Source organism: Vespula pensylvanica, chromosome 2 (genome assembly GCF_014466175.1).
Source record: "Vespula pensylvanica isolate Volc-1 chromosome 2, ASM1446617v1, whole genome shotgun sequence".
Classification (NCBI taxonomy): Eukaryota; Metazoa; Arthropoda; class Insecta; order Hymenoptera; family Vespidae; genus Vespula; species Vespula pensylvanica.
Window position 1 is genome coordinate 6,678,720 of NC_057686.1, and position 19,231 is coordinate 6,697,950.

Genomic DNA, 19,231 nt, shown 5'->3' on the forward strand with positions numbered 1-19,231 from the left:
CATTTAGTTTTATGAAATATGAATCCATGATCGATGAAGTCTCATATTTCTATATATTAATGTATATAACCTTTATTATTGATTTTATTCTAGCCAGAAATTATGTATAAACATATATATATATATATATATAGCCATAGTCATACATATATATGAATATACATATGTATATACTTATTTTATATACACACACACATACACACACACTCGAAACGGAGAAGAATTTTGAATTTAATTATTAAATCTTGTGAATATTATTAGATAATAATCTTCATAGTTTTTACACAATCACGAATATATAATATACATTAGAGAAATTTCAAGCTAAAGGACATTGGTTTGTAAATACTGACACTCGAATATATACACATCAATGTCATAGTTTTATTCGTAGTATATTCTCACGTGTACGTTCAACGTGTGTATTCGTAATGATTTACGTGATTCCGTGCAAATTAATTAACATTGTAATTACTATCACGTTCTAAAATCTAAATATTCAATGCACACATGTGAAATAAAAAAGAATCTGATCCCCACCTTGAAAAAAAAAAAGAAGAAAAAGAAATGAGATAACTAGTTTACCTCGATATTTGTCCTCTTATTTTGTCTTTTTCAAAATATACATCTATCTATTTATAATTACAATATATATATACACACAACCACACACACACACACATACACACACGTATAAATATACGACTTACTTTTTATCTATTAAGAATCGATTACGTGATATTACGAGCGGGACATTTAAAACTATTGTCGTAAGACGTACGACTAAAATAAACTAAAATTTGTCTTTTCTCTATCTTTATTTTTGTCTTTATTTTTCTCTATCTTTATAATTTGTCTTTTGTCTATCACTAAGAAGAGTGCAATGATCTCTCTCTTTCTTCTTCCCTTACGATCTCACGAATAAAATCGTCGGTGTCCTTGAAAGAAAAGAAGAAGAAAAAAGAAAGAAAGAAAGAAAAAAAAAAAAAAAGAAAAAAAAACGAGGGACAGAAGACTAAAACCAGTTCTAAACTCTCATGGAATATTTGCCTTCGAACCTTCGGGGCCGGAAGCAAGTAGTAAATAAGAATGAGTAGTTCAGCGACGTTATTATCGACGTAAGAAGACGATAAAATGCTAAGTAAACGTTTAAAAATGATAATACTAGTTTGTCAGTCCTCGAAGAGGAGGAGTATGACCTCGAGAAAAAGGCAAGGGCCTCCTTCGTTCGAAAATTGTCTGTTACGATTTCATCGAGTTGATTGTCTGGTATCTTCTTCGTCCTCGTCTTCGTTTTCGTCCTCGTCCTCGTACTCGTCGACATCGTCGAAGTCCTCGTTGTCGTCGTCATCGTCGTTGTCGTCGAACGACTTCTTTCAGTCGCGCCACAACGCGAACTAGAAGTGGTAGAACTCTTATTTAACATGGTCGACGAGCCGGCCAGTGCTCAGTCGACCGCCGAGAGTATATTAGACTTATTCGCATTCTCTCTCTCTTTCTCTTTCTCTCGATATCCCTCATCGTCGATATCTTTTCAAGCTTCAAGGAGAAAGTAGTCAAAGAGAGAAGGTTACTCAGTGATCAACAAAATAAATCAATTCGATGGTGTGTCAATTAAAAAGATTTTCTTCCGAAGCAGCATGATGATCGTCTGGACGATATCTCTTGGACTTCTTCTTTTGATCAGTGAGTAGTCAATTAATCCCTTGATATCTTTTTTCTTTCATTCGTATTGATTCCTTTTTATCTTCCCGTTTATTGAAAAGAGTGAATAAATAAATAAATAAATTGAAAAGACGAATCGAGACGTTCAAGATCTTTTTCTTTGTCTATAACGATAATGAAAAATCTACAAGGGGAAATAGAAAGAAAGGGTGATATATTAATAGTGCGTTCTTCTTTTGTCGAATATATTGGTTTGTTACATACATACATATATATATATATGTATAATATAGGATAATAATAAATAAGTATTCGATCTAATTATACAATGATCAGTGATCTCGTGCCAATCTTCTCGATAAATTTTCTTTAAATGTCTTCTTCAGTCTTATTCATCTTCGTGGCATTCGAATAACGAAGCTTCTCTTTCGTTTTGATTCTCGCATAAAATAATTTTTATATTTTCTTTTCGATCGAAGATTGATCCAGAAAATATTGAAATCTTAATTAGTCTTAAACACCGCTCATTACGATATCATTACCAGTCGTATAAATAAGTAATATTACAAACGTATCTGCGTACGAGCATTTAATGGCCAATAAACTTTTACTTAGCATCGATGATCCTTAAAAGATACATCCGAGTTTATTAGTACCTTCGATTTTGATTCGTCAATACGAATAAATTGTTTAATTGATCGTTCGACGCCTACATACTGATTAATTGCCACACGACGCTTTTATTTGGTATTAGAAGCTTGCGTCATATCCTTATCACCTATCTTATATTTCGTGATCTTTAGTGACGTTTATTTTATTACACCACATTTTTTCTTTTTTTGGCACACGTCCGTTAAAGTTGCCCTTTAAAATTAATAATGACTGAAGTGGAGATCTAAAGTATTACATTTTAATCTTCTTCGATGTCACTCAATACAAAATATCAAGAATCGTTGGAATATTATACATTATATATTAGATTATTATATTATACATCAGAACTGTTCTTTAAAATTAATAAAAATTGAAGCGAAGTTTTAAACTATTCAATGTGAAATTTGCTTTCGAAACTTCGATATAACTTAATATAAATAAATAATTATCAAGATCTGTTCGTGTTAGTTATATGTTATATATTACATTGTTATATTATACATTAGAATTTCTATTTCAAATTGATAACAATAAAACTGAACTTTTAAAATATTAAATTTGACTTTTCTTTCATATGACTTAAGAAATAATTTTACAAAGAACTATTCGTTATGCTACTATACATATTATATTATTCTTTAAAATTACTAACAATAGAAATTTCAGTTTACGAAGTGTTAAATTTATGCTTCCTTTGGCACAACTTAATACAAAGAAATAATTACCAAGAACCGTTGCTCGTTCTAATACGTGAATGTATTCGTATAGTATGCGAAGGAACGTTAATTTCAACGTTGTAGATAGTACGAAAATATATGTCCATATGTCGGACAGAAACGTGTAAATGAAAATTAGAATACCGACGACGATTCTACAAGTAAATCTACAAAACCAAGAATCGTGTCTATTCTTTGCAAAAAAAAAAAAAAAAAACTCGAGGATTATTTATATCGATCGAACAAACAATCGAATTCAACCGAACTTTTCATAGTATCGACAATATGACGAAGAACATTTTTTTAGTCCATGAATGACTCATTCGTATGACAGCAATTATGAATAATAAGGGATTATGATAGTTTAGTATATAACAAAAAAACCATGACAAATTTTCATAGATAACAAAACGTCACTTGCATGAATATGATAATATAATAATTTCTATTTTGATAATAAAAAAGAGGACAAAGTAAATTTACGTGAGATATATCGATTCGTATTTAATTTCTAATATAATTCAATGATAAATGAAAAAAAAAAAAAAAAAAAGAAAAATATTCACCGACTAAAAATATAATTTCGTATTCCGTTTCGTTTTTTTTTTTTTTTTTTTTTTCTAAAATTACTCTTGTAACAGAAAAAATTGAATTTGAAAAAGAGATTAAATAAACGCACATTAGACGAATTATATTTATATAATAATTATTAATATTATATAATTAGAATTATATAATAATACGAGATCGTATAAAGAAATATAAAATCAAATAAACAAAATAAAATTAAAAGAAGAAAAATATATATAATAAAACAAGAATTTCGACGATTAAAAATGTACTTTCGTTCTTTTCTCTCTCTCTCTCTCTCTCTCTTTCTCTCTCTTTGAAATTACACTTGAAATCGAAAATAAAAAGGGTGCTTCCTTTTGCAAAACTCTGTTATCGGACACTGCACGTCCTGTATCTCGTTTCTAATCGGACTAAATATGTGAAATCGGAGTCTTTTTGACGATATTAAATGTTTCTAACTGACATGTATATGATGCGTCATCGCAAAAAGAAATAATCTTGTGCGGTGGATAATCAACGACATTTTTTTTTTTAACAGATTATTCAATGAGAGAGCAAACGTCGAGTCACATGTTGATAAAATATAATCAATTCGATAAAAGTACTATCGGAAAGAAAAAAAAAAAAAAAAGAAGAAGGAAAAGAAAAAAGAAAAAGAAAAAAAAAAAAAGAATGAAAGAAAATACACTTAATAGAATCCACACCTTTCCTGCCATCAAAATTAGTATAAATTAACTTTCAAGGAGAATTCGAAAACCATCGTTGTAAGGTGCAACGAAAGAAAGGAATGACTCGTTGCACTTTCTACGACGTGTTCGGAATATAAAATACAATATATGTATACATACGTATATATGTATGTATGTACGTACGTTATGGACGTAAATATGTACGTATATGTAGATGTCGAAAGTTATATCGTTAGTATGATGAGATCTTAACGATCACGATGTTCGATCTATAGCTTCATTATCACTCAAATTACGTGGAATATAGAAATGACATCGTTTCTGCAATTCGTGTACTTATTCTCGCATAATCTTCTCTTGTTACGTAATTACTATATATATATATATATATATATATATATACATATATATATTTCGAAATACATTCTCTCTCTCTCTCTCTCTCTCATCTTATACACATTCATGCATATATAGAATTTCTACGAAGAAAAAATTTCTTCTGTTCTCGAGAAAATGATTCAAACAAATGGCACGATCCCACCGCAAAATTTTGAACTTTGTATCTTATTGTCTCATGCAAAATTATACGCGTGTGGCTTATTTTTATGATTAATAAACAAAGAAAAAATGAAAAAAGAAGGAAAGGAAAAAAAGACAAGAAAACGAAAAAAGAAAGCAAACACAAAGTTTGTTCGCAACAATGCTTCTCGCGTGTTAATATGCAATACGTGACCGTGATTCGTCCATTTTTCAGATGTCACGAACATGAAGAATGGAGAATGGAGAATATATCTCAGGGTCTTTTCATATCGATCTGTTAAAAATTTTATCATTTATTAACGATCGACCCCATCGGAGCTATTACAATACCATTTACTATATTAAATTATAATCGAAGGTCATTGATTAATAATCAAAGGATAATGCACTTATGTGTTTTCTTTTTTTAAGTTTTTCTTTCTTTTCTTTTCTTTTTTTTTTTTTTTTATGTAATGAAAGGATATCCGTAGTATATCCTTGGCATACTAAATATGAGACGAACGAAGGATTTCTGATAATCTAAAAATCAAAATTGCAAGTAACGTAAACGTATAAACGACGATTACGTGACTAAAATTTCTTTTAAACTTTGAAATCTTATTTATAAAACCGCTTTAGACGATTTTAATGAATAGAATTGTATTTTATCTTGTTAATTCTACTAAGAAGTATTCTTGTCGGTTCTTTCAAAGTTACTGTAATCATCATCTCATAAATCGAATCTTTCCTTGCACGTGTCAAGCACATGTATAAGAAACCCCGAAAGCCTGTAATACAACGATATCGTTTGCCTTTGAAAGATATCTATAGACGTAGAAAAATTACTGTAGATTAATTAGATACGTTAATAAATGATCTTCTCATTGTTTCCTTAATCGTCGAGAATTTTCTTTCAAGGCTTTTCCACGCAAAACAGAAAATTTCCATCATTATTATATTTCATCTGTGAACATAATTCGTCGTTTATATCAAATTCAAATGGCAGAGATAGAAGTACAAAGTTGAGAAAAACAAATTGTAATTATTCGATTATTATCTTATTATTACTATCGTTATAATATTTTTCGTATCAACGTTATTCGTCGTTTCGTATGAAATTCGAATGTTCGCGACAGAGATAGAGATAGAAATTGACAGAATTTAAATTTCAAAGATTATTCGACTGTTATAAATACTATACGTAAACGTGTATACACACACAAACACGCACACACACACACGTTATAATTTTTGTACAATCTGTATGATCAGATAAAAATTATCGATAAAATCATCGATAATATCCTACTCGTGATAAGTTTTCACCGTGGATAAGTAAGCATCGAACTACTTGCCTCGTTTGCACGCTTCACCGATCGTGAGAATACAATGACCCAGAGTGATTCATATTTTTTGTTGTATGTACACAACTCTTTCGAAGCAAACCTTGAGCCTTATACAAAAGCAAACAAAAATATGTTGCTCTCGATCGATTATTTCTTAAGTTTTTTCTTTCTCGTTAAATATATTGACTTTCTTTTTATCTTATATGTATAATATGGCGAAAGGCTGTGCCCCCTCTGTTACTAGGTGTTTCTAACGAATCATCGTTCTCTAACGAAAACATTCGTTTCACTTTCAGAATTCTCTGATGGATCTCAAGACTTCAGTTACGATGGAAATCATGGTATGTACTTATATCTGTGTATATATGTATATATACACACATTCTCTTCATTTCTCTTTTCTTTATTTTCTTTTCTCTTGAAAATATTGAATTATTGAATACCTGGGATAACCGGAAAACTTTTAATACCTAGAATTCGTTCGTTCTTTTTTTTTTTTCTTCTTCTTTAGGTCCGTCGCACTGGCCCATCGATTATCAGTCCTGTGTTGGGAAACATCAATCACCCATTAACATAGAGGAACACAATGTAAAAAACATCAACCTACCTCCATTACGTTTTGAAAAATTGGACCTCCCACGTTCCTCCTTCATAACGAATAACGGACATACAGGTGAGATTTTTTTTTCTTTCTTAAATCTATTTAAAGTTATAGGTCATATGTAGATATCTCGTTTATACCAGAGAAGAATATCAAGTAAATATAATACGAAACTAACGCAAACCAAAGAAGTACGTTTAAGAATAAGAAAAGAAATAGAAGGAAAAAGTTTAATGATAGATCGTCGAGAAAAAGAATAATAATAATAATAATAATAATAATAATAATAATAATAATAATAATAATAATAATAACAACAACAAATATTTTGCGATAAGATTAACGTTCTCTAATTAAAACATATTCCAAGCTACTTACATTTACAAAGGAAGTAATATAAAAAGATTATATGCACATGATATGTTACATAGGAAAACGTTAATCTAGAAAATAATTCAATACTTAATTCTCTCTTATTGTTCTTTAACTTTGTTAAAGAGATTTCATTTTTCCATGAGAAACGATATTCTTAGAAAATGATTGTGTTTCCTTTCATTCGATATGAATATTTGAAATCGCGGAAATTCCTATTTTTAATCTAAAAAAAAAAAAAAAAAAAAAAGAAAAAAAAAAACGTGAAAGAAGATCCGTTTGCGTAATAAAATAATCTGATCTTACTGAATCAGTGATGATCAAGACAAACGAGTCAGAAGCAGCTGTCGTTTCCGGTGGACCTCTTCGTGATAATTACATTTTCGAACAACTTCACTTTCATTGGGGTGAGAATGATTCTGAAGGGTCCGAAGATTACATCAATAATCATTCGTTCGCTATGGAACTCCATGCTGTCTTCTATAAACAGAGTTATAAGTCGATGACCGAAGCGGTCAACCATCCGGATGGACTTGCCGTCTTTGCATATTTCTACGAGGTAAGAATGCTTTGCATTTTAATGAAGTTATATTCCATCTTCCAGTTATATTCCTATCATAATACTTAAAATTTTAAACAGGCAGCCGATAAAGAGAATCCAACATACAAGCCTATAGTTGAAGTATTACCCAAAGTAGAAACAGTTGGTAGCAAGCATGAACTAAAGGAGCCATTATTATTGGAACATTTATTAATACCAAATATGTCAACCATGCAAAATTATTTTACGTATAATGGCTCTTTGACAACTCCACCTTGTTCAGAAGTCGTTACGTGGGTCGATTTTAAAAATCCTCAATTATTATCGCATGATCAGGTATATCGAATTCTTTTCATAGTTATTATTGGTTCTCTTTTCTTTCTTTCTTCTTTTTTTTTTTTTTTTTTTTCTTTACTTATTCTTATACTCTTGAAGGATTATATACTCTTAACGGTACAAGGGTATTAAATAGTATAAAAATGAGATTTAAATTTCAGTTGGCTGCGTTTCGTAATCTTCGCACATCCGATGGTAACAAACTAACGCATAATTTCCGACCGGTACAACCTTTATCCGATCGACTGGTTTATCATAATGTTTTTAATATAGACAACGATGTACCACTAGAAAATAATTTAAACAACAATGAAGATGCAGGAGATAAATACAACGGTGGACTTTCGATACGTAGCAGCGCTACTATGTCGATTCTCTTTGTTGTTTCAACAGTTTTAGTAACTATCTAAAGATAAACAAATATGTATGTCTAGTCAAGCGTGTAATAATCGCACTTCTTCGGTTTTACAGAGAAGATTATTTTATAGAATTACAATTATATAAATTATTTTATTCGGATGATTATCTCGTTGTCATTAAAATGCAATGTGTGATTTTTGATATTTGTTCTAATAACTCTGACGGTATATATATATATATTTTTTTTTTTATAACTTGAACGTTTATCTATGCAATCAATTGTGCACGCGATATGTATGCTTTTATGTTTTCATCATTTTTATACACAGCATCCATATTTTGCGGCAATTACATTTATAAAATAAAATAAAATTGCTTCTTTTTAATTGATGGTATTACATATTCTCATGATTTAAATACAACGATAATGCTGTAAATGTGTAAGTATTTATGTAATAAATTCTTATACCGTAAGTTCATCTTAAAACGACTTATTTTTTTATATCTCTACACGTATTTGTCGCATCCTAATTTTTTATACATCTTACAATTAACAAATATCTAATATAATAGTAATAATAAAGTTAATCATAATGAAGAAATTATATAGTCCATTATTTACTCTTGTATAAAAATTGTATAGGCATAGCAAACACATTAACGGTTTATCATTTACTTATTCATGGAATAATTTCTTTAAAAAGAAAAATACTATAATATAAAAAGAAAATAACTAACATATATTACTGTCAAGTTCTATCATTTGTTTCCTCTTTTCCTATCATATTTACCATCGTAGCTAAATTGTGTTGGTCTTGTTTAAGACGTTCTCTGATTAATTCAGCAATTGCCTTTTGAGTTCTTCTTTCTAATTTTTCCAATTTCTTAGAAACATCTCTCTTTAAATCCCAATCTGGCTTCCGTGGAGCCAAATTACTTATATCCTGTCGAACGATGTAATGTAACGGTTATATAACGTTAAATGTAACTGAAGATAATCAACTGGAAGTATATATTATTTTATTTTATATAACGCTATAACATATATACGGTTTATTTTTAGAAAGAAAGCAATCAATGTTAAACGAATAATAACAAATGTATAGTAATGAAAAACTTACAAGTTCTTCGATAACCACTTTACTTTTTGCAGCACTCAACTGATCTTGAACTTCGGATTCAACATCGCCTGGTTTTGCATCTTCTAACACCTTTTCCTTAAGACTTTCATCTTGTGGCTTATAACTACGAAATTTTGGCCTGCGAGCCAAAAACTAAGGTTAAGTTGTCAAAAGTTACAATAGTTGAGGTTAAGTTACAACGAAATATAACGAAAGTAACTAAAATACTTAATAACTCACATTGGTAATTTGCTGGGAGAATCTGCATTGATATCCTTGGCTTCTTCATTTTTTTTTTTAAGTGCTTGCAAACGTTCTTTACGTTTTAAAGCTTCTTCCACTAATGAACCTACTTTATCTTCGCTCATGGTTAATGCTTCGATCTTAAACTGTTACTTTCAACGCTTATTATCGATTTGATCGAAAGATGGCGCGCACTATCGATTTGAATTTCAAAAATTGCGGGAAAGCCATTTGAATTGATTATCTATTCATTTGACTACAATTTCATTTTTATAATAATTATTACTAACTATATATATATATATATATATATATATATATAAAATTTCTTTGTAATCAATGAAAATATAGCACAATATTAAACACGAAGATTTATATATACGTAGATACTTTTGTGAAACGAATTAGTTTATTAACACTTTTACATTAACTCGTACAAATTGGCGTCAGATAAATTATAAGCGATAATCGTCGATTATATCTATTTTATTATTATTATTATTATTATTATTATTATTATTATTATTATTATTATTATTATTATTTTTATTTTTATTATTATTTTTATTATTATTACTACAACATTAATATCATTACTATTATTATCTATAAGATATTAACTAATGCGATTATACGCGAGTTTTAAGAAGAATCAAACAAATTTCATTTCGGACACAAACAATAATGAAAAACAATTTCTTTCTTTTTTTAATAATTAATAAAAATCGTAGATTCCATTCGAAAGAAAGATTATCTTTCGAAAAGATATAATCTGAGGATGATTCTTCAATGAGAATTCGCCGATTAGCTCGCAGAGAGAAATCACGAATCTATGCCATACGTTTGTGAAATTGAGGACATGCACGTACACACACACATACACAAACACACTCGTTCTTGGTTGCGAATGCGAGTGTGCGCTAAAGTATATCTTCTCTCTTCGTACTTGTACTCTTCCTTGCCGGTATTGTGCGACGTATATCGTCGTCGGGGAAAGTTTATTTACAGTTGGAGAAGCGATTTTCAATATCGAACGCGACACGATGCACGACTTCGTGTGGGACCTTTTAATCTTTGAAAAAAAAAAAAAAAAAAAATAAGAAAAAGAAGAAGAAGAAGAAGAAGAACACGTGTTCTTTCTTACGTGTATCGATGTCTACTACTTCGAACTAAAATATATAAGAACTTGTCTAGTTTAGTCGAGCCTAGAGAATACACTTTGTTTATCGATTTAAACAAAACTTTGATAAATACGATCAAATAAACGTTTCACTCGAATTATATTCTTACGTATCCTTTTCGTTCGTTTTCTGTTTCTTCGTTTGTTTGTTTACCATTGAGAAAAAAGAAAGAGAGAATAGATGAAATAAAGTAAAACAAAATAGAACAAGAATTAGACGTGTATAGAAAAAGAACAAGTTACGTATGTACAAAATCTGCAATGTAGAATAAAATACAGCATAACACATGTTTTGCATAATTCGTTACTACTCTTCTTTCGATGTACGCAGTCGTAATTAATTAATATAATTATGTTCGTTAAGAAATAAGTTCCTTGTGAAAAGTAACGAACAACCTGAGCTGACGGAAGATCGTTTCTTGCCTCACTTATATTGTAGTAGATCGTTGTTGTTATTGAAGTATATATATACATACATATATATATATATATATATATATATATATATATATGCACGGAGGAATGTGTAGTGAAGAAAAAAAGAAATAAATGGAGTTAATATATAGTGACAGAGAGCTCGACATTCTCATACTTAATATCGTCTTGTAGTAATTTACATGACTCGTCTGGATCTTTCTTCATTATTATCTCGTTTTTCACGCATTTGCGGGTACTTTGGCGAGGAATCCGGCATTAGCACGGTTACTTGTGGTAAAATGAAGATTCTTATTGGGTATGGCACCCACGTTTAATGCTAGAACTTTAGAAACGATATTTAAATCTTCTTGACCACCGGAGCCTTCAGCATTACCTATTTCACCAGCGATACCTGATTGATAAAGAAGATGTTGAATTTGTTTCGCTGGTGTTTGCGGTGGTCTCGTTTGTCTATACTGAACGTAAGGATTATAAACGAAATTAATTGGATTTCTTTGTGGAACACCGAAAGTAAAGGTGTTTCTAGTTGCTGAAGGTTTCTCGTTAAAGCCAAAGTTGCCAATAGAGTTGAAAGCTTCTTGCCTGTTAAACCTCGTTGATGCTGCTACGGGTGGTTGGAAATCTGTTACGGGTCCAAAACTTTGATGTAATCTCTGCTGTTGTTGTTGTTGTTGTTGTTGTTGTTGTTGTTGCTGTTGCTGCTGTTGACGATGTTGTTGAAATCTTAATTGATCTTGAAAATTGACTTGAAAGGGAGGTGGAACGACAACAGTGGGTACTTCTAACGAGACACTGGGCTGTAAACGAACGTTGGATTCTATTGGCGTTGGAAGATTTAAAAGATTAGTAGCCTGTTCGAAGAAACGATGCTTTTGTTGGAGTGATGGTATAGATTGTTGTTGAAACCGATAGATCCTTGGATCCTCGAACTGTTTCAATCGTTGTTCCTCTAATTGTTTCAATCTCTGTTCTTCCAGTTGCTTTAATCTCGTTTGTTCTTCGATCTGCTTGATTCTCGCTTGTTCGTGAAGATAAAATTGTTGCTGCTGTTTCTGCCTAATCTGTTGCTCGTAGAGCTGACGTTGTCTGATAAGGAATTGAGTTTGTTGAATCTGCTGCTGCTGTAATTCTTCCAACTGTTTCTCCAAAAGCTTTTGCTTAAATTCCAATTGTTCTTGCAGAGTCAATGCCTGGCCATCTCCGGTTGGTCTGAAGATAGGTACAACGCTTTTAGGTGCACCACTTTCGTCCTGTTGAACGGTAAACGCTGCTACTAACGGTGCTTGAAAGATTTTCACCTCCTCGGATTTCTGTATTATTTTACTACCATTCGTTAAAGTATCGTTTAGCTTAGGAGACTCCGTAGGACTAGATACCGTCGGTTTTGGTAAAGGTAATGTATTCGCTACTGCGATACCATTGCTGGCAACTCCAGTAAGACCTTCTGTTAATGGAGTCATCGATTGCAAAGCGATACTATCTACTTTGTTAACGTTGTATGAAACGTGAGAGTTAACGTTCGATTTCTTCGTATCTAATTGCTCTATCTTAGGTCCTACGTTAATTCCTCGATTTTTATCAGACGTGATAATATTCTGAGCGTGAAAACTTCTAGCATCGTTTCTCGTGGCTTTCTCGATCGTCATCGAGGGTGAACTAGACATGATTAAGTACTTGTCCGTTTCAACGAAGCTTGAATTTTGAAGCTTGTCTTCGCTGGGTATTTCTTCGTCACCAGGAAATCCATCGAACGAAAAGCTAGATTTCTGAACAATGTCGATTTTGTTATTCAAATCTTTCTTCGAAACGTCCTGAAATTGATTAGCCGTGTATGCTTTAGCAACAGGCTCGTCCTTTCTTTCTTCCACTGATTCTGTTTCCAAATCTGTTAAAGCCTTCAAAAGAGCTCGACGTAGATTTTTATCCAATTTCATTGCAGCCGCTGGAACATCCAAGTTGCTGGATAAATCTGGGACATCTTCGGCCGCCGATCGATCGACCGACGCCATTGCTATCGCAACGATCATTAAAGCTATCTGCAACATCATCATCATCATCATTATTATTATTATTATATATTAAACATCGTAATTGAAACCAATTAGAATTTTATTATTGTCGTTTAATATTACTAGTCCTTTCTTCTTTTTTATCGTTTCTTTCTTTTTCCTTTTTTTATCTTGATTACGTTACTACGATTCGTAAGTAACTTAAGATAATTTTCTCTTCCTAAAACCACAGTAAACACCTGTAACTTTCCTTTTAGACGCGTTAAGAACGCGTTTTACACGATTATGCAAGACGTGTTTGTCGTATTCGGAAAAGAGTAAAAATGTTACGCATGCCTTGTACCAATACATGATTAAATACTGTAAGGTAATACTACCTTCAATCGTAAAAAAACAGATGAGAAAGAAAAAGAATCAACGTCGAAGATTTCTATGTTGGAATGCTCGCAATAAACTAACTCGCAATAAAGAGAAACGCCTAAGAAAGAGATTATGCGAATTTTCGTAGCTAATTGTGTTGAAATGTAATTAAATATAACTACGTAACTACAAAGATTTATCACAGATAGCTACTGGAATATTTCTTCTTTTTTTTTTTTTTTTTCGAAAGAAAAGAAGGAAGAAGAAAAAAGATTTAGCGCAAAAATAATTCGAGATAAAAGTGGTAAAAACAAAAATATTAAAACAAGATATGTAACGCTTATTGTCATAAAACATTTGATGTGATAATACTTTTGCGATCTTACTCGTTTCTTAGTTTCTTCAAAGTTTTAATTGTATAATTGATTCAAGAAAAAAAAAAAAAAAATGAAAAAATAGATATTATAAATAAAAATAAAAATCGTCATTGCGTCAATACTCTTGCAGTCACTCGTTTCTCAGGAGATTTGTATCCTTTCGTTTTTAACTAAATTTATACTTTACGCGATAAATATCTAAGGTTTTTCTTTTGAAATGAAATATTTTATCGTGTAGGTCTCATCGTCGCGTAGGTGAATTTCGCACGTTTCTATAAAATAAACGGTTGAAACTCGACGAGAACTTTCATCCTGAGAAGTGAAATTATATCGTGAAATCAGTTAACGGAGACCCGGATGACTGAAGTAAGGAATTAATATATAATTCAATTTCTTCGTAGATAATACTTCGTGGTTTTTGGTTGGAGATTTTCCGGCGTTAAAAAAATATTTCGAAGTGGTAGAACAAGAGGAAAGAAAGAGAGAAGAGAAAAAAAAAGAAGAAAAATAATTGTTTTTTCTCGATATTAACACAAATCGTTAGGTTTCAGAACATTGTCGATCATTTGCAATAAATTATACTGATGCTTTTCGCGATATTATAATCGTTGCGATAGAGATACTCATTCTCTCTACTTGGTATAATTACTCAGTCTAGCCGCTATATAATTATATTCCCATTTTATACGCGATCAGCGATCATAATTTAGATAATTATCGACATGAACGACTCTACAAGAATATTCTTGCTACTACCTCATTATCTATCTTTTTATTAACGTCGTATTATCGGCTAATTTCGAATTATTTACCGATAAATATCTTCATGGAAAATATTTCGACGCGAACGTTTAAATATATATGGATTAAAAAAAAATTAATTTACACTTTCGTTCGTGATAGTAAGCTTTTCGCACACGATCAATTACCATGATTCACTATCACGTTAATTATGTACCTACGAGTATGAACATGTGTAGGTATATTATTTTCAATATTTTCCTTCGTAGAAAATGATAGCTACTTAAAAATGAAGTAACTACTTATAATTATTATTAAAAGTATTCGTATTAGAATTATTCATTATAGTTTTCTTTATTAAATAACCAGTGAAACATTATTTATTATAATTTAAAATTTTTTAATGTTTCATACATTCATATTTCCCTTACGAAAGTTATATAAATAAATTATTTCGTGTTAAATAAAAAATGTGAAAAAAAAAAAAACAAAAAACAAAAAATTATTTATATTTGTTATTTTATATTAAATGAAAAAAAAAAGTATACACATAATATCTTTTTTTTTTATCTTTGATAAATAAAATTGTTTAACTATCTATCATTTGAAGAAAAAAAAAAATATATATATATATATATATATATATATATATATATATATAGAGAGAGAGAGAGAGAACATAGAGAAAAAAATAAAAATTTTTAGAGAACAATACTAAATGTTTGAATATTTTTTGAATTCACTGTACATGTCACAAAGGAAGGAGAAGTTGACAGGATCGTTATTGTTATTCCAACTAACGGCACCAGCCATATTATTCTCAACCTCGGTAGGAGAAAATATCCGCTGACATTTACAAAGAAAGCCATAACTGCGAATATGCGCCGCACCCGTGTCCCTCACAAACAAAAGCAAATACTACTATGCATACGTGCCGATGAAGTTCATGTACGGTTCCTGTATGCATATATTCATATACGTAAGCTAAGAATTAACAAACTTCTTTTCCATTTCTTAATAGGCGTAAATGTATTTATGTTACTGTAAATGAGATAAATTGTCGTGGGTTTTATTAATGTCGAAATAAAACAAATTTATTTTCTTGTGGAAGAAATTTCAAAAACGTGTTGAGAAATAAACGACTGAGAAAGTATTGACTCTATCGATTTTTGTTTTGATTTTTTTCTACAATTACTCTTCTCTCTCTCTCTCTCTCTCTCTCTCTCTCTTTCTTTTATTTTTGTTTAATTTATTATTTGCGATTATCATCAAAATATTTGGTAATATTTTTCTGAATCATATATTTTATTACAAAATCGGTTTTATTACGAATCATTTATTTTTTTTATATATGTATATGTATATATATATATATATATATATATATATATATATAAAATATTTTGCTTTTGCTTTTCTGATTCTGAAATCTGATCTTCGTCGTTATTAACGCGATATTTTGTAATCATTTTCAGATTCAGTAATTTTTCTTATGAAATAATTCCCAATTAGATCTATTTATCATTTTATATCAAATTATTATCGATCGTTTTCATTAGACTTTTCTTTATTTCAATTTATACTTTTCATACTTATATATACACGTTATATACATACATACATGTATATACGTACAGGCATATATGATATTCTGTGATTTTTAGAAATATTATGAGATTCTGACAATGTACATGTTTTTGTCGAATGAACTTGGAAAAAAGAAAAGAAACCTATGGCCTTCCATATAATAAATTTTTTTTAACCGAAAATCAAAGTCGTCTGTATCGAACGTAGAAATACATCTTTGAAAACTTTCTAAACGACCGAATAATTCTACGAGTATCTTCATCTTGGCTGGTCCAGCATCCATTAATCTCGATGAAGCACACACGAGAGTAAGAGAAAGAGAGAGAGAGAGAGAAAGAGAGAGAGAAAGAGAGAGAGAGAGAGAGAGAGAGAGAGAGATGTTCGCGCAGGTGTGACGCTTTTCTCTCTCTTTCTTTTTTTTTTTTTTTTTTTTGACGGCATGTCCAGTGTCTGCACTTTCGGCAATGAGTTTCACTTTCGAGAATCTTAGCGAAGAAAACCAGCCTGACACGTGTTCCAGCTTGCAAATTATCATCATGCAAATTGTCTCCTTCCTGCATTTCGACCGATACGATTCAAAACGTCGTCTTTGCGAAACGATTAATTAATTAACTAGTATCCTATACCACATATCTCTTTTCTTATTCCATACCAAAACAACTTATTTCGTATATATAAATTTTTGGTTACGTCGTCATGATTTCTCTTCGTTATTGAGAATACATATTCCTTCGGAATATGTTTTTAGAAAAATAGAAAAAAAAGAAATCCACGATATGATCTCTCTCTCTCTCTCTCTCTCTCTCTCTTTCTCTTTCTGTCGTAAGTACACCTATCATTCTCCTAAACGATTATAAAATTTCGAGAATTTCACCGTGGTGATAAAAATTTAACGATCTTGTATCCTACCTTCGTTATTTTTATCGAAATGGAAACTTCAAAAGAATCCTTTTACGTAAGGTGATTATCTAAATCGGAGACTCCGTTTAGATGGAGAACATCAATTTGGAATACACTCACGCGATATCTATTTCGTGAACGATCGAGAAGAAGAGGGCATGAACGTTCAACGAAGACATAATGCACTTCCGGAAGTCGATGAACTCAATTTTGCCGGATTTGCTCGAACGGATCGTAAAGAGTTCTTCTTCTTTTAAGAGAATAGCAAGATTGCGTCACGCGTACGTATGCCTTGTTGCAAGAACAACATCGAAACCGTGAAGTTCGTTAACGAACCTTTCAATGCAATTAAACTGTTAGAGCCGGGTCAATGACCTCGAGAATGATGAATCCTGTACGTATTCTTACTCGGTCTACTATTTCTTCGATCATCGAATACTAACGGTATTTTTTCTTCTTCTTTTTTTTTTTTTTTAATTTTCTATCTTCCTCTTTATTTCATTAGATTATGATCAAATATCGATTTATTTGCTTTCTAACGACACCTGCTTTCTAATATCGACTCTTTCTTTTTCCTTTCTTTCTTTATTTCTTTCTTCCTTTTTCTTCTTCTTCTTCTTCTTTTTTTTTTTTTTTTAACGATTTCTTATTTATCTTGATCATCCGAAATATTTCTGATTAATATTCATATATGAAGACACGATCTGGGTTAAACGATATTCGTATTTTTTACTATGGACAGTTTCTTATTAGATTATTCACTTTTATGATGCTAATTTGCACGTAAATGCACACATACATACATACATACATACATATATACATACATACATACATATACAACGACTGTATACGAAATATACAGTCGTAAGATCGCTACTAATTTTCAATCTTGTAACATATACGATTTTTTCTCGTAAATTCTCTAACGCCTAAACTCAAAAAAAAAAAAAAAGAAAGAAAGAAAGAAAGAAATGTAAAAAGAAAAAAACTTTCTAAATTTATTCTACGTCATATGGAGGAGACATAAAAGTACCGACATTTGAAAAGAGTTACGTTTAGAATTTAAAAAAGATGTTCGTGTTGATGTCTTATAATTAATAAAAGAGAAGTAGAAAGAAAAATGTATAGACTACTTCATCTAGACGTTTCGATCAAAGAATAGAGATATTATCTGGAAGTCATGAGAACGACGAATGAAAAGAAAAGAGGGAGAGAGAGTGAGAGAGAGAGAGAGAGAGAGAGAGAGAGAGAGAGAGAGAGAGAGAGAAGACAAATAATAATAAAAATAATAATAATAATATGAAGAAGAAGAAGAAGAAGAGGAATCTTCAAGAAGGAGAAAAGAAGTACTACTTTCACTCGTCAGAATGTCGAGTATCTCTACTCTCATGAACTTGCTTCTCCTTCCTAAACTTGAATCTAAAACCCGTTAATATCATAGAACTTGAATCTCGTACAGATTTATCCTTGTAATATCACAATCTCGATTTGACGTAATATCTCAGAAACAAAACAAACAAAAGTTAAATATTTGTATCCATTATTATTAACAAAGTTTGATCGATCTTTTCTCCTTCATCATTTTGTTCGTTCTCTTTCTTTTTTATTGTTAAGTGAAAATATGTTCGGGTTAATCCAGTTACTTCGTGTTCATTAAAAAAAGAGAATCGACGAGTATTATCGATTTCACGTAATATCTCAGAAAAATAAAACAAACGAAAAATCAAAGATTTGTATTCATTATTATTAACAGATTTTGGCCAATCTTATCTGTCTCATTTCATTCGTTTTATTTCTCTTTTACTGTAAAAGTGCAACTACGTTCGAGTTAATCCACGCATGTTGCGTTCATTAAAATTTCGAGAGAGTCCTTCGAAAAAATGCGGAAACGAAATGACGC

At 30.7% G+C, this 19,231-nt stretch overlaps 3 protein-coding genes across 4 annotated transcripts in view; 1 reads left to right on the forward strand and 2 right to left on the reverse strand.

Moving 5' to 3' along the window:
- The first annotated feature begins 1,380 nt into the window (after positions 1 to 1,380).
- Positions 1,381 to 8,758, forward strand: LOC122626957 (carbonic anhydrase 7-like). 2 transcript variants are annotated; one of them, XM_043807587.1, is made up of 6 exons: positions 1,381 to 1,686; positions 6,459 to 6,503; positions 6,674 to 6,835; positions 7,450 to 7,694; positions 7,776 to 8,049; positions 8,082 to 8,758. In XM_043807587.1, the coding sequence occupies exons 1-6, from the start codon at positions 1,641 to 1,643 to the stop codon at positions 8,420 to 8,422; spliced, it is 1,113 nt and encodes a 370-aa protein (XP_043663522.1). In that variant the 5' UTR covers positions 1,381 to 1,640; the 3' UTR covers positions 8,423 to 8,758. The 2 variants fall into 2 exon arrangements, with proteins under 2 accessions (XP_043663522.1, XP_043663523.1); XM_043807588.1 differs by having other exon boundaries at positions 1,391 to 1,686; positions 7,776 to 8,012; positions 8,174 to 8,758.
- A 271-nt stretch (positions 8,759 to 9,029) lies between these two features.
- LOC122626959 (coiled-coil domain-containing protein 12) lies at positions 9,030 to 9,964 on the reverse strand. The gene is made up of 3 exons (XM_043807592.1): positions 9,734 to 9,964; positions 9,494 to 9,632; positions 9,030 to 9,316 (listed from the first exon to the last, which is right to left on the reverse strand). The coding sequence occupies exons 1-3, from the start codon at positions 9,859 to 9,861 to the stop codon at positions 9,122 to 9,124; spliced, it is 462 nt and encodes a 153-aa protein (XP_043663527.1). The 5' UTR covers positions 9,862 to 9,964; the 3' UTR covers positions 9,030 to 9,121.
- Positions 9,965 to 11,422: 1,458 nt separating this feature from the next.
- The window catches only part of LOC122626954 (putative uncharacterized protein DDB_G0271606), a 13,213-nt gene continuing 5,404 nt past the window's right edge, over positions 11,423 to 19,231 (reverse strand). Inside the window, exon 2 of the mRNA XM_043807579.1 lies at positions 11,423 to 13,390. Coding sequence (XP_043663514.1) covers positions 11,573 to 13,390 — 1,818 coding nt within the window. The 3' untranslated portion in view covers positions 11,423 to 11,572. The remainder of the gene's footprint in view (positions 13,391 to 19,231) is intronic.

What these genes read in the sequence shown, in the direction of transcription:
- LOC122626957 (XM_043807587.1), top strand. Translation starts at nt 1,641, where the DNA reads ATGATGATCGTCTGGACGATATCTCTTGGACTTCTTCTTTTGATCA. An exon ending in TGGACTTCTTCTTTTGATCA is followed by an intron (nt 1,687 to 6,458) that starts GTGAGTAGTCAA and finishes TTTCACTTTCAG; the next exon opens with AATTCTCTGATGGATCTCAA. An exon ending in CATAGTTATTATTGGTTCTC is followed by an intron (nt 8,050 to 8,081) that starts TTTTCTTTCTTT and finishes TTTTTTTTTTTT; the next exon opens with TTTTCTTTACTTATTCTTAT.
- LOC122626959 (XM_043807592.1), bottom strand. Translation starts at nt 9,861, where the DNA reads ATGAGCGAAGATAAAGTAGGTTCATTAGTGGAAGAAGCTTTAAAACGT. An exon ending in TCTCCCAGCAAATTACCAAT is followed by an intron (nt 9,633 to 9,733) that starts GTGAGTTATTAA and finishes TTTGGCTCGCAG; the next exon opens with GCCAAAATTTCGTAGTTATA. An exon ending in AAGTGGTTATCGAAGAACTT is followed by an intron (nt 9,317 to 9,493) that starts GTAAGTTTTTCA and finishes ATCGTTCGACAG; the next exon opens with GATATAAGTAATTTGGCTCC.